General features: G+C 38.5%; 1 protein-coding gene across 1 annotated transcript; it reads right to left on the bottom strand.

The window, feature by feature from the left end:
* Positions 1-3,439: 3,439 nt before the first annotated feature.
* Positions 3,440-12,386, bottom strand: get4 (guided entry of tail-anchored proteins factor 4). Its single transcript, XM_084740193.1, has 9 exons — positions 12,199-12,386; positions 10,040-10,118; positions 9,180-9,261; positions 7,904-8,053; positions 6,210-6,348; positions 5,643-5,783; positions 5,107-5,182; positions 4,443-4,515; positions 3,440-3,583 (listed from the first exon to the last, which is right to left on the bottom strand). The coding sequence occupies exons 1-9, from the start codon at positions 12,336-12,338 to the stop codon at positions 3,492-3,494; spliced, it is 972 nt and encodes a 323-aa protein (XP_084596319.1). The 5' UTR covers positions 12,339-12,386; the 3' UTR covers positions 3,440-3,491.
* Positions 12,387-13,760: the final 1,374 nt, after the last annotated feature.

Raw genomic sequence — 13,760 nt, 5'->3', positions numbered from 1 at the left:
AGACTTAGTGGGTTCAGGCAGGAACAGGAGAGTTGTGGGCGCCAACCTATCTAAGACGATATCAAGTGTCATCACAGTGTTGATAGAATACCAATAAACTTCCCTGCCCTAAGACAAAACCTGGCAGAAAAACACCTCCATGTTGTTGGACTGAGGGCAGATTGGATGCAACAGTGACTCACTATCACCTGTTGATGTACGAAGTAGTATTATGAAACAGGACGGGCCAAAGCTAGCTGGTTAGCAAGCTAACATCATCAGACATCTCTGAAACACAGTGCATAGATGCTGTTAACAAAACATCAAAAATGTTATTTCTTCATATTCTGTTGATAATTCTATTTTCAATATTTTATTCTGGGACACTCTAAGGACAAGAGCTGCAGTAGAACTACACCTTGTAGTAGCTTTAATTTTGTATTGTTTTAAGACTTTTTTTTTTTAACATAGTGTACCTTTAAGTATCTTATTTACCTGGATATGGATTTTTTTTTTAAATCCTAGATTCTGGTTTTCTTTCCCAGTACCCCATGCACCAGTTAAACACACTCCGTGATGCAGTACAAACTGGACAGGACAACATTTTGTTTCAAGACATTCTCAAACTCTTCTCAGTTGTAGTTTATTTACTCAATTAGTGAATCATCGAAAAGGCAAACACTCCCCTTTAGTTCTGAAAGGAAAACAATTATCAAAAACAAAAGCAAACAGCTGTAATGATGTTCTCTGACACAGACAGGCATTTGGTCACACACCTTTTTTTTCCCACAGCCAGATAATTAAAAGGAAAATTCTAACAAAACTGACTGTAAGGTGAACAAAATAACGATCTCCCGACACGTCGAACTAAATGAAGTCGTGACGGTTGACGCTATGAGTAATAAAACTTGTGTGATATGGCTACTGGAGCTGGTTTGACTAGTTGATCTCTTTGAATAATGTGAACTGTTGAGGAACCTAAAAGTCAATCTTGTGTGGATTTCTCTTCAGACGGTCAACCTCTCCTAAAACGAGCCGCTCACCACAGATAAATAAAATGAAACTTTTCGGAACAATGAAACACAATACTGTTAAAGCTGAGTCATTTAAATATTTGTTTTCTGTTAGGTTTTCCTTTTTTTCAGTCTCTCATGCACTGTTAACTCTGTCTGCCACATCACTGGTCTCTCTTCTCAGTTATGTTCAACACCAGCATTAGATAGATGTGACCACAGCAGAGCTGAACACTGACAACACTATTCTATCTGTCCCTCTGTAGCACTACGACATCCAGCCAGCCGCTCCCATAATGGCCAGCGTTAAACAAGCATTTTATGAAACAAATAATCATGTAAATAAATGAGTAAACTCTTTTAAGGAACCAATAATCTCTATTAAGTTATTAAATTAACTCATTTTCATGGAAATATTTCATCCATTTGGGGGGAATTCATCTTTAATCAATTAAAGGAGAAATATGTAAGACATTTACTGTAATAAATCATAAAATGACTGTGATATGTCATCAGAGATTACACGCTGAGTTGAAATACTGGCCTACAGTATAGTGTCTTCCTTTGAAATTTCTAATCAAGTCCCTAACTTGCGTTTTTGTTTGTCTGTTAAAGTTGATTAAAGTTCAAATTAATGCTGAATGTTTGCCGAGTAAGTGTCTGTTTATGGGTTGTAAGAAATGAGTGTGTATTTTCAGAGGAGTGGGCTTTTGTTTTCAGGATAACAGGCTTAGCTTTACATCGAAATAGGGTTTCAACCCGTTTAATTTACCATCTGTGGCTCCAACTCACTAACTGGACTGCAGTACTCATTTCTGAATGCTGGGGACTTAAATCCCCAAAAATGAGATCAGCTATGTATTGGTTCACTTATATATTTTACTCATTCATGCAATGATTTATTTCATAATTTTGTATTTAGAATTGGCCATTTTGGTGTTTCATACAGATAATTAAATAGTAGCAAATAAGCATCACTCTACATCAGAAGACCTCTGGACTTTCTGAGCTTCCTAGCATTAAATAAAATTTGACTTGGGGGGGGGGGGGGGGGGGATTAGACCCCTGATAAGATGATCTGGAGCACAGTCAGACAGCAGACAGACAGGAGCTGGACTGATCAAATGTCGCTGCGAGGACAAAAAGACGCTGAGCATCGACTGACGTGGGAAAAGGAAGCTGTCCAGAGGAACGAGCAGACTGAGTGTGTTCTCTGAGGGTCGATGGATTAACACTGATGAACAGGAGCTATCGTTGGATTGTGCACTCGCTCAACTGATGTTGGACTACCGATCCACCTCCGAGAGGAATTATTTAATGGAAACAAAAAGTAAAAGCAGCATTATGTAACATGAAATACGATTCACTCCTCCTCCTCTAATAAAGATCACTTTACAGACTTGGAGGGTAACCCCAGCTTTGACTTTTTATTTTTTACAGCAACATGTAGACAGAGTCAACGACCAGCAGAACAAAAACTCCCAAGTGCTTCAAATGCCTAATTGCCAGACATTCTTTATGACTTGGCAACTGTAACAAAAAAAATTGGATTGGATTTTTTTTTTTTTCCAGAATTCCTCTTGAAGATGCAAACGAACTCAGCAGCAGTTCAGCAAGTGCACAGTAAAGAGTGAGGCCTCTACAATGGAGCTATTTGTTTTACAGACAGCTGGATGTTTGCAGAAATTCACTTGAATGGAAATAACGGCCACCGCTATGATCCGTGGAGGAGACACTGAGGAGAAGGGGTTTGTTTGGTTGATATTCGAGGTGTAACATGTCCTTATGAGAGCTCTGTTGTCTTTTTGTCCACTTTGCTAATGGACGAAAGAGATGAGAAACTGAAAGGTGGCTTTCACTACACGTGCAATTTAGTTTACTACTGAAAGAAGAAACTTTTAACGGAGAAAGTTGTTGAACGTTGTTATAAAATGTCAGCAAACAGCGACACTGATGGAGCTCCGTGTGGCTGTCAGGCAAATGAAACAGATGGATAGTTGTAGTGAGTTGACTAGACCCTCTTTTAATGATGTCATCAACAGCATTATGAAGAGGGGGTCCTCTCCACTGGGAGACTCCAAACGTTCCCCTCTGTTGGGAGCAGCTTTCACAGGGAGAGGGCAGTTTGTTATGTTTAAAAATCTGACACCCTAAACAGAGAGCAAGAGTCCCAAACTAACAAAAAATAATGATTAAAATAAAATAATATAATCTTACAATAATTCAACACAGGAAGAGTTTGCAGTTTGGCGCAGTCAGTCCCGGCAGTGCTGACAGGGATGTTTTGGCGGCCTGATACTTGCTCTGATTTTTGACTGGATGGGTGGGGAAGGGGTTTATTTGGAAACAGCACGCCTCTGGAAACACGGGCCGGCGCCTCGCCCCGCCCTCGCTGTGGAGGTGAAGAAGGGAGCCGGTGTGGTCTTCCTCTTTTTTTTGTGTGTGTGTGTGTGTGTGTGTGCGTGTGTGTTCGTTTGTTCTCTTTGTCCTGGGGCTGGCTCAGTCCAGCTCTATGGGGCTGCTGTCCTCCTGGGCTTCTTCGGCCGCGTCATCCTCTTCGCCCGAACCCATCAGGCTGTTCAGCAGGTTTCCTGCAGGATGAGACACAGTGATCGTCATTCAGTGCAAACAGTGCTCTGTACAGAGAATTCTTTTTTCAAAAGGTGTTTAAACATTTTATGTAGCATTTGAAGGGATAGTTTGATGTTTTGGAAAATAATGAGAAAAGCCGTTACAATAACCCAGCGCCTGAAGTGATGCCTTCATAATGTTTGCTTTGTCCAACCAACAGTCTAAACCTCAGCATTATTACAAATATATTGAAATTATGAAAATAACTGACACAAAAAGCAGCAAATATTCACAGCTGTGAAGCTGTAACCATGAAATGATTTTGCATGAAAAATGACAAACCGTTATCAAAACAGCTTTTTGTTAATTTTTTGTTATTCAACCAAATAAATAATCAAATAATTGTTTCAGCTGTACTTGTATAAACTGTTGGGTAATTTATTTTGTGACAAAATATTGTATTTTATGAACTCTTCACATGTTTTGTGTAAAAATCTTAATTTGTTCAATAACTAAAGCTGTCAGATAAATGTAGTGGAGTGAAAAGTATAATATTTCTCTCTGAAATGCAGTGGAGTAGAAGTAGGAAGTGGCAGAAAATGGAAATACTGAAGTACAAGTAGCTCCAAGTTGTGCTAAATGTAGTAGATGTACTTAGTTACATTCCACCGCTGAAGACAAAATATGTTGATGGATTTAATATGGCAGGACTAATCTGTAAAACCCGAGGTTTAAAAGTGTGACTCAGAGAGAAGAGTGATTTAAAGCTGAATCTTATCAGCTCATACCGGGACAAATTGTACAAACTTAATACAAAACATATAAGTAAATAATCCTAAACATCTGCTCAGATGAAAATCAAAGTCCGGACTAACTCACCTAGCAGTCCACCGTACGATGGGGACTGTTTGGGTGGAACTCCAAAGAAAAGCTGTCCTATTCTGTCGAGATACTGAGGAACATGGAAGAGGACAGAGAGACAATGGTTGTAAATAAGACAGATTACAAAAAAATGTTGACATGGACTGAGGTAATCCATCATAAAAATTAGGACACATATTTTTGATTAACTTAACCTGAATATAGTTATAGTTAACACATGTAGTCAGTGTTCAATGTTAATGTTTTGTTTCCACTTGTCCAATCAATTTTAACTTGCCCCTGTGCAAATTGTTGTATTTGTTAGCGGTTATCAAATAACAACAAAGTCAAAAGTTAATTGTCATATTTAATCTCAGGCTGCAACATCTTCAAAAGATTGTTACTCTAAAATCAGATATTCACATTAATATGATAATAAACCAAGAAAATGGGAAATCTCCCCATTTAAGAGGCTGAAAACAGTCATTTCTGCCATTTTTACATAAAAATTAATTAAACAATTAATTGATAATCAAAATAGTTTAGAGTTTAATTCTTTTTTTGCCCTGCCCTGAGCCAGCAGGCAATCCCTTATGTTGAGCCTTGATGATACGTGTGGTGTCCTGCAGCTGCAGTCACATCACTGAACGTCATTTAATTCATGACACTTTTTAACACTCACCTCATTATACATGGGGTCCCTCTTCAGGGAAGGTTGATATTGCTCACATAACACTGTGAAAACTGTTAATTTACCCCTGAAGAAACAAAGAGAAGAACAGCATTAAATATTGTGCATTTTTATCCTAACAAAAACAAGTCACTGATGTTACGTATTAGAGGAGAGAACATAAAGAAATCAGCTAATGCTACTTGTACCTTAATTAGCTTATTACATATAACATTATTTTTGTTAGTACCCATTTATTTCTGGAATTCTGCTGTTTAATAACCTATTTTGTATTATCTTATGTTCAATAGTTTAGGGTTTTAGACTGTTGGTCAGACAAAATAATTAATTTAAAGACATCTACGGAGCCCATCAACTGTAATATGTTATAAAAACGTTACCAAACAAGTCAAAAATATAATGTAGAGAAAGTAAGAGAGAAAATAAGAGACAATTGCATGAGGTCCATTATCACAGAACACACATTTATTTAAATCAATAAATCTACACCTAAGGTTTTGAGTGTTAAATGTAAGGTTTTTGCTCACCCATCCACTGCCAGCAGCAGAAACCAGATAAAGTTTAGAAGAGGCTGGACGAAGGGAGGGCCCTTCTCTATGGACGGGTGTTTCTCTGTGTATGTGCTGAACACCACGGAAGCGCTGTTTTTGTTCTTTAAGCAGAGGAACCTGGGGGGCGGAGGTCCAGAGGAGGAATGGACAGAAATAGAAAAAGGACAGAAGATGAAGAAAAAGGAGAAGATGAGAAAGAAAACATGACAAAGTGTGACACAGAGGGCGAAGGAAGAGAGAGAGAGAGCAGAAGCACAGTGAGATCAAAAACTTTTTTAAGAAGCTGCTGACGGACAGAAACTAGATATGACTGCAGGCCAACAAGCTGGAGGAAGATGCATCAATTCCAGTTTCTCCACCGCACAGATTCTCTTAAAATCTAATAAAAAGTTCAGATTACATTTACTGACCATTACAGACTGCGGCTGCCTTCATTTTCAGGTTACAAGTCTAACATTTACTGCTGTCAGGTTGAGGGTTTTTGACGACGCTAACAAAATTTAATACAGGCATGTCCAAGTGTCAGAGTAACACTTCACTTACTGTAGGACGGCCTGCGCCACAAACATGTCGACCTCGCTGCGGAAGCCTCGTGACGCTGAATACTCCACCAGCATCTGTGCACAGCCCTCCCCGTCAGACGAATGCAGGAAGTGGTAACGAGACTCACTGTAGTTTTGCTCTGGATGCAGAAAAATGCAAATATTTTAATTAACTTTCAAGCGGGGACAGCACACATTAATGACAACATTAAAGGCAATATTCCTGCCTAATTTTCCAGACATCTTCCTGGAGCCCCTTTCTTCATTAAAAAGGGGCACATCAGCTATTTATTCAATTATTCATAAACTCTGTTCAGATTCTCATTATTCCATTAGAGCTGTCTGTGAGGCCGATCTGGAATACATACTGTTAATTCTAGGGGATGTGAGGGATAAGATTTTGCAAAGGGTGCACAGATCCTCTATCTGTGCCAAACATGACTTCATTCAATGTAAGATGATACACCACGCCCACCACACCAAAGCTCGGCTTGCAAAAATATCTGAGAAGGCGTCTCCATCCTGAAATCGATGCCAATGAACCCAACCAAATTATATGCATATGTTCCAGCTTTGCCCTTCTGTCAGTAAATATTGGATTAATATATTCGACACAAGGTGAAAATCGTAGCCCTAATGCTATTACTGCTTTATCTGGGGTCCACCCTCTTTACTTAATCTCTCTTCCACTAATAAAGACATGATAGCATTTACAACTCTGTTGGCCAGGCAACTGATGTATTTAAAATGGAAATCCCCAATTCGGCCTACCCATTCACATTAGAACCGAGATGTGCTATAGGCTGTTGGATTTTTTTTTGTTTTTTTTTAATTAGAAAAGATTAGATCGTCTGTTTCTGGTTCCTCTCACAGATTTGTAAAGATTTTCAGGCTGAGATATCTTTGCTGTGGCAATTTAATTCTCTTTTCATTATTAATATAGTCACCTTTCTGTTGGTCTAATTTATTATGGTTTTATGCTTTATATATCTTTGTATCTCTTATGGTTGTTTAAAGGTTATTTTCTTGTATTTTGGCAGGAGAGGGTGGATGGGGTGCTATTTACTTCTATTTTTTTTTTTAAATCGAACAACATTAAGACCAATACACACCCACAGTGGCCTCCAGTTATGTTATAAAGACAGGAGAATTAGTTCAGAAGTAGAGAAGCTGGAATGTGCCAATCTCTTCATAATAAGTGTGGTAAGCAGATGTTATTACCGTAATTTCCGGACTATAAGCCGCGACTTTTGTCACACGCTTTCAACCCTGCGGCTTATGTAATGATGCGGCTAATTTATGCATTTTTTCTAACGGCCGCCAGGGGCGCTCGAGCAGAAAAGGTAGGAGCGTCTCAGTGACTTTTACCGGTATGTTTTTTTAACCAGCCCTTATAGTGCTGTGTTACTACCGTATTGCTGCTGTGTTACTGCCGCGTCACAGGCACTGTTTGGAAAGAAAAGCTAAGGTATATTATTAAAACTTTGAAAACTCTTTCTGTGTACCGTCTTTCTTTGTAAATATCTCATGTTTCAATGTGGGCACATGCGGCTTATAGACAGGTGCGGCTTATGTATGTACAAAATGGTTTTTCCTTTAAAAATGTACTGGATGAGGCTTATAATCAGGTGCGCTCTATAGTCCAGAAATTACGGTATTCTCTACACATTCTGAACAATATGATGAATTGATTACCTTTCCACAAGGTGACAGCCAGCAGCTGGTGTAGTTTTGGATGACCCAACTTTCCGGATCCTCCTGTGGACCATTTCAAGGCTCTGGACACAAACGCTACTCGCTCTGGGGAGTTCTGGTCCATCAGGCTGAACAGCTTAGCCAGGTGTTCTGCTCAACACACACACACACACACACATCATCATCATCAGAGACTGACCCTTCTTATCCTAAATGTCCTCTTGAACATCATGACAATTTAACGCTGCAGCAATTACAAATGATTATGTTAACTGTTATTTCAGACTACAGATGTCCCACACACATCGTCAGTATCAAGGCCAATCAAAAATGGGTCCGTATTGGCTATATTCTAGACGTAAACCCCAATCCATCACCCAGTGCAATCTGGATATGCCAGCTGTCATGCTTCACTGCATTAAATTACTGACAATTATTGATCAGGAAATACTGTAAGTAATGCAGACTTTTGGTTTCATTCTTCCTCTAAAGCATTTTGTTTTTATCCATAAACAGCTTCTTTTTTTTTTTTTTTTTTTACCTTTGCTCGGTGTTCCAGATTATCTTTTATTTAGCATTAAGAACAACTATACAGAAACATCCAATCTTCTCACTGATGGTCTCACTGAGGGTTGGTCATATAGAGGCATAAGTAATAAATTTAAACTGTTTCATAACCAGTTAAAAAGTAGCTCCTAGTAGTAGCTTTAAATTGCTGTGATATATTAAAAAAATATATATATGAGAAAATATTTCACAGATTTCATTCTAATCAACAAGCTATAACTCTTGTATGCATAGTAAGCAGGTAATTGTAATGAAATAAGCCCCTGAGGAGGTCCTCTGTGTATTTTCTACCTTGTAAGGGGTCCTGAACTGAGAAAAAAAGACAAACTCTGCTGGAAGATACTGTATGTACCTTTAAATACAGGTAAATGGACTGTTTGTACAGCAGACATTTTGATTTGTCAGAGCAGGAAAAACACAGGTGGACTTAATAACAATAATAAAGGCTCACTTAACAGTAACAGTGAACCAACATTTGCAATAGAAGGACTTCCCCTAAGTGGCATGCAATAATCATTAATACACCTATGAGTTCTCTGGTATGACACATCAAACTGTCTGCTGCACAATTAGTCCATTCTGTGACTTTCTCCTCGATACAATAAAAAGACATCAGATAAAAGTGCAAAACATCCTGCAACAATCCACCTCATCACTAAATATATAGTTCGTCACAGATTGATGATGGCCACTGATGGCTGACACTCACCTAATATTTCATCTTCAACTTTTGTCTCAGATTTCTCCAACACCTCCAGTACCAGCATGGACAGGTCTGCTGCACTGTTTTGCTAGAGATGAAAACACGACAAACTATCATTTAAATTTTTTTAGTTCAATATTTTAAATTTTTTTTCTTACTTTACACTAGCACCTTAGGGACTAGGAGAAGATGGGTAGAGGATCAGTTTGTAGGATTCTGCAGCATCATGCAAACAAGCAAGCCATGTTTATTTATACTGCACCTTTCACAGACAACAGTCACAAAGTGCTTTCACAGTCAAAGAAATAACAGCAGTGAGCAACACTTCCTAACTATGGTGGCCAAAAACAAAAAGAAAAAAAAAATCACAAAAAAAAAGGCAAAAGACCCTCTCTAAACCCAGCGTTTGGTTAACGCGAAGACGAAAACACAATGGTCCTTCTTTTCAGGTGATTACACACTAATGAAAACAGACTTTTGAATGCAAACTAGCATCTAATTGACTCCGGGCTTATTTTCATGCACACAAAATACAGGTTTTAGTTTGCATGCTTCGAGCAGGTTTGGAAATTTCATAACACACTCATATGTGCAGCATTTGTGTAGCTACTCTCAAAGCAAAAGCTGCATGCAGTTTGACCAGAAATATTTTGATGTTTTCTTCAGCTTTCTGTGCAGTTTCACTTGTAAATGAAAAGCTTATTGGCAATTACACAAATGTAGACCATAAATACAGTTACTCAACAAAGCTACTTTGAAGCATGACATTATCATTTCCCAATTTGGGGTGTTTACATGAACACGTGTGCACTGAGTACATGACACCAAAACAAACCAACACAACAGCAATCTCTTGTAGCATGTACCTGGTTATAGCTGAAGAAAAGTAGGGCGCCATTGTACATCAGCTCCCTGGCCTCAGCATGTTTAGCCTGTGACATGTACCTGAGGGAGGGAAGACAGGGGTGTCAGCATTACACGTGAGATAATACTATCTCCTTATCAAGACAGGCACAACCTTGTGTCCTGTATGGGGCTGCGAGATAAGATACAAGCACGCAGGTTTTGCTTAAAATACAAAACATGGTATCAGTCTGAGTACTAAAAGAAGTATAAGAACATTCTTGAAGACCACAGACCAGCTGCAGCTGTTCTGAGAGGATTTCAAGAGTTAATATTTCAATCATGACTGTCAGTCATGAGAAAGAGCAAGCCAATGACTAAGACCGATGATACATTTCTCACTCACCACTGCATCTTATACAAACCTGTAGTGTTTTGGTGTGAGTTACTGAGTTTGGGAGATGTAATGGCACTCTTGTGGTGCTCAAAATGCCTAAAACATACATTTGAAAAACTCAACAGCATTGTCTCTTTACAGAAATTCTGACTACTCATGTTAATGCACAGACCTTGTTGTGAGCAGTTTCATGTAGGAACTCATTTCTTTCTACCAAACTATACCCATTAACCTGCAACCTGCACAGAAGGACGTGTGCATCTACACATGAGCGAGAGGCTCGTGCTTGTGACAGCGTGGAATGTAAACATTAACAGTGTGCTCCCCTGTTGATGCATGTTTCCTTCTGGGCAATTATATGCAATTACTTTTTTTTTTTCGATAGCTCCATTAATGACAGGTGGACAAGAGCGAACATTTTGAGCCAGAGACTTATTGTTTTATCATTCTGTTTGTTTTAATTGTTTGTGCTTCATGAATTACGGTTTCACATAATTACCATGCTGCATGAAATGGTTAAAAAAACAAACTGAGAAAAAGACATGCATGTTGTATCCTTCTAATTACTAATGATTAATCAGTTAGTGATTGTTAGTGTGTTGAACTATCCATTAAGAAAAATGCACAAAATTTGCAACCCTATTTTTGAGAAAAGGCATACAGCTCTATGGCCAATAACTCCAAAACTAGTCAACTCATACCAAAAACTATCTAGATCTGGGGTTTGCAAAGTCTGGTACTGTGGGCCTTCCCTCAGGCAAAGGTTGAATAAAGGCACAACTCCTTAGTTTATTTGCTTTAGTTTTGCTAAATTCCTGGATGTCTATGTAATCATGATGGTTATTTGATCCTGGGAGGGCCCACCTCCTACTTTGAAGACCTCTTATCTGGATGGATAAGTCACACAACAGGGAACGGGAAAAACATGTTTTTTGATTTTGCTTAGCAAAAACTCAGTCTGTCATATGGGGAAGGTTTGACTTTAACTGGATTGGATTCGGGGAACAAAATCCCATTCTTAAACTATGCTCAAGGCAGACAGCCAGCCAGTTTGGCAGTATAACTAATCTGTTCATTGCTCCAAACAGCATCCAAGTGTCTAACGTTATGCTGTATTGGAGCAAGTAACCATGTAAAACAGCAAGTGTGTGAATGCTCCTTATTGATACAGACACTGAACACCAGACCATCACTGATTATGACTAGACTTATCTCAGATACAGAAAATTTATCTCATGGTCATGTGGATAACATATCGAGCTGTAATTAAGACTAACTATACTAGGCACTCTATACTATATATACTAGGCAGTGGGCAGTAACATGTCAGTCGAGACTGCGGCGGTGCAGTATGTGGCTTTCTAGCTGAACGCTACCACAGCTAGACAGCTTCAACATACGTTTAGGAAATGAGAGTCGTTAACAAACCAGCTAGCCGTTATATTCTGTTAATTTACATGTGATGTATAATTTCAAGTGGTGCATAATACCTGTCCTGCATTAGCAGTCCAGCTAACTTTGCTTCGGCTATTATGTTGCTAAACACGTAGCTAGCTAACTAGCCGTAGTGAGCAGTCCCATTTTGTGACTGTTGAAAGACAGACAGCACAGCTGTCCAAACAAACAGTCGGACCAACGTGAGTGGGTGGGTCCACGGTGAATTTCACCCAATCATAAACGTCCACTCATACAAGCAAGGTTGACAGTAGAATGATCTGGAACAGGCAGGCCCCAAAGCCAAATGACAATTACAACTGTACCTACGAACACGAAACGGAGTCTTACCTAAAAAATAAAGTCCTGTACATCTGGTGTGCTTCATAGTAATCCCCTTTTTCTACACTGGCTCGCAATTTGCCCTCCACCCGCTGTACGCCTCCACGGTTTCTGGCACTGGAGCACCTCAGAGACTCCTGCTCCGACATCGTCGTTGCTCCGCAGCAGCGCTCGAGCCAAGTGTTGACAGTGGGAAACCGGAAAGCTTTAAACAAAACAGACCCTCTGCGCTTGCCGTAGCCGGTATGTTGTGGTTATTTGGTTGGGGAGAGGGTAAGTTCACACCCTGTGACACCCTGTGACCGACCACAGCAGCCTGAAGGCGGCATGGTTACGGTGAAGTCAAGGGAAATGAAAGTTTGTTGTTTTAACTTCAGATTTACACGCAATTATATACTTATTTCTACTATAAATACTTTTAGTACGGTAATTTCTACTGAACAAATACTACATAAGAGGTATTTACGCAGAGACATTAGGTCTAAATAAACATATTAAAATAGATAAATCATAAAGTTACGGTTAAAGAAATTAATTAAAGAAATAAATAAAATGACAGTATAAGGCATTTGACTCATAAAATAATTTTCTAATGAGAGATAGAGATAATTAATTTCAGGGATTTCATATAGGGTCAGATTTCATTATAGCAGCATGTGAGGATGGGTGGGGTCTAGAACCTGACATATATATTGATCGAACAATATATCAGGCTGATACTTGCCTGTTACAGCTGTTATGGTCTATATTGGTATCTGCATTTATGTTGTCCAATAGGTGCCAATATGAAAACTTTCTTGTCTTAACATACCATAATATACAAAAATAAGCCTGGTTCCTTACTTCTACCAGCCTCTCTTTATGCCCCACACATGTCCTTCATCAGTTCAGAGACATCAGCTTTTTAGCAATCTGGCAAACAGTGTACATTAAAAAAAAACAAAAACATTTTAACTAGATCGCTTCATTTATTCATCCAACCAGTTTTCTTAAAGAAGGAGAAATTAGAGTTTCTCTGCCGAGCAATCATCAGTAGGATAACAAGGTTAACTTTTTAACTATCATGAAATTTTAACAACTGTTGCATTAACAGAATGATCATCTCTAAATGATAGTATCAAATAATAACAATAATAATAGTAAGGACATTTTCTCAAACATTTTATGGCAACACTTTTTTAAAGGTCCTATAGTTCCCAGTAATTTTCTAGAACTGCTTTGTAACAGAATACTGCTTTTTAAAATTAAGAACACTTTTTAGAACAAAGCGGCAATTCAATAAACATGGAGAGTAACATTTTTAATAATAAATGACAAATTAATGAATATTTACCAGTTGATTGCTTTTGTGCTATTTATCCTTCCAGATTGTTTCGGTGTGAGTTGCAGAGTTTTGGAGATATCCGTGTAGAAAGTTTTGTTAACTTTTTAGCTACCATTTACCTTTTTTAAAAAAAACATTTTAGCTTGCTATATAACAATAATGTTTTGTTAACTTTTTAGATATCTAGCAAACAGTATACCTTTTTTTCTTTTTAGCTTGCTAGAAAACTGTAACATATTGTTAACTT

This window comes from Lutjanus erythropterus, chromosome 17, assembly GCF_056507025.1.
Source record: "Lutjanus erythropterus isolate fLutEry1 chromosome 17, fLutEry1.hap2, whole genome shotgun sequence".
NCBI lineage: Eukaryota > Metazoa > Chordata > Actinopteri > Lutjaniformes > Lutjanidae > Lutjanus > Lutjanus erythropterus.
The sequence above is the reverse complement of the archived record's forward strand: the minus strand, read 5'-3'. Positions and strand labels throughout refer to the sequence as shown.

Bases quoted from the DNA above. Each gene is read 5' to 3' on its own strand.
- get4 (XM_084740193.1), bottom strand. From the start codon at position 12,338: ATGTCGGAGCAGGAGTCTCTGAGGTGCTCCAGTGCCAGAAACCGTGGA. The intron at 8,054-9,179 runs GTGAGTGTCAGC...TGTGTTGAGCAG, and splicing joins AGTTGAAGATGAAATATTAG to AACACCTGGCTAAGCTGTTC. The intron at 4,516-5,106 runs GTGAGTGTTAAA...CATGTTCCTCAG, and splicing joins GGGACCCCATGTATAATGAG to TATCTCGACAGAATAGGACA.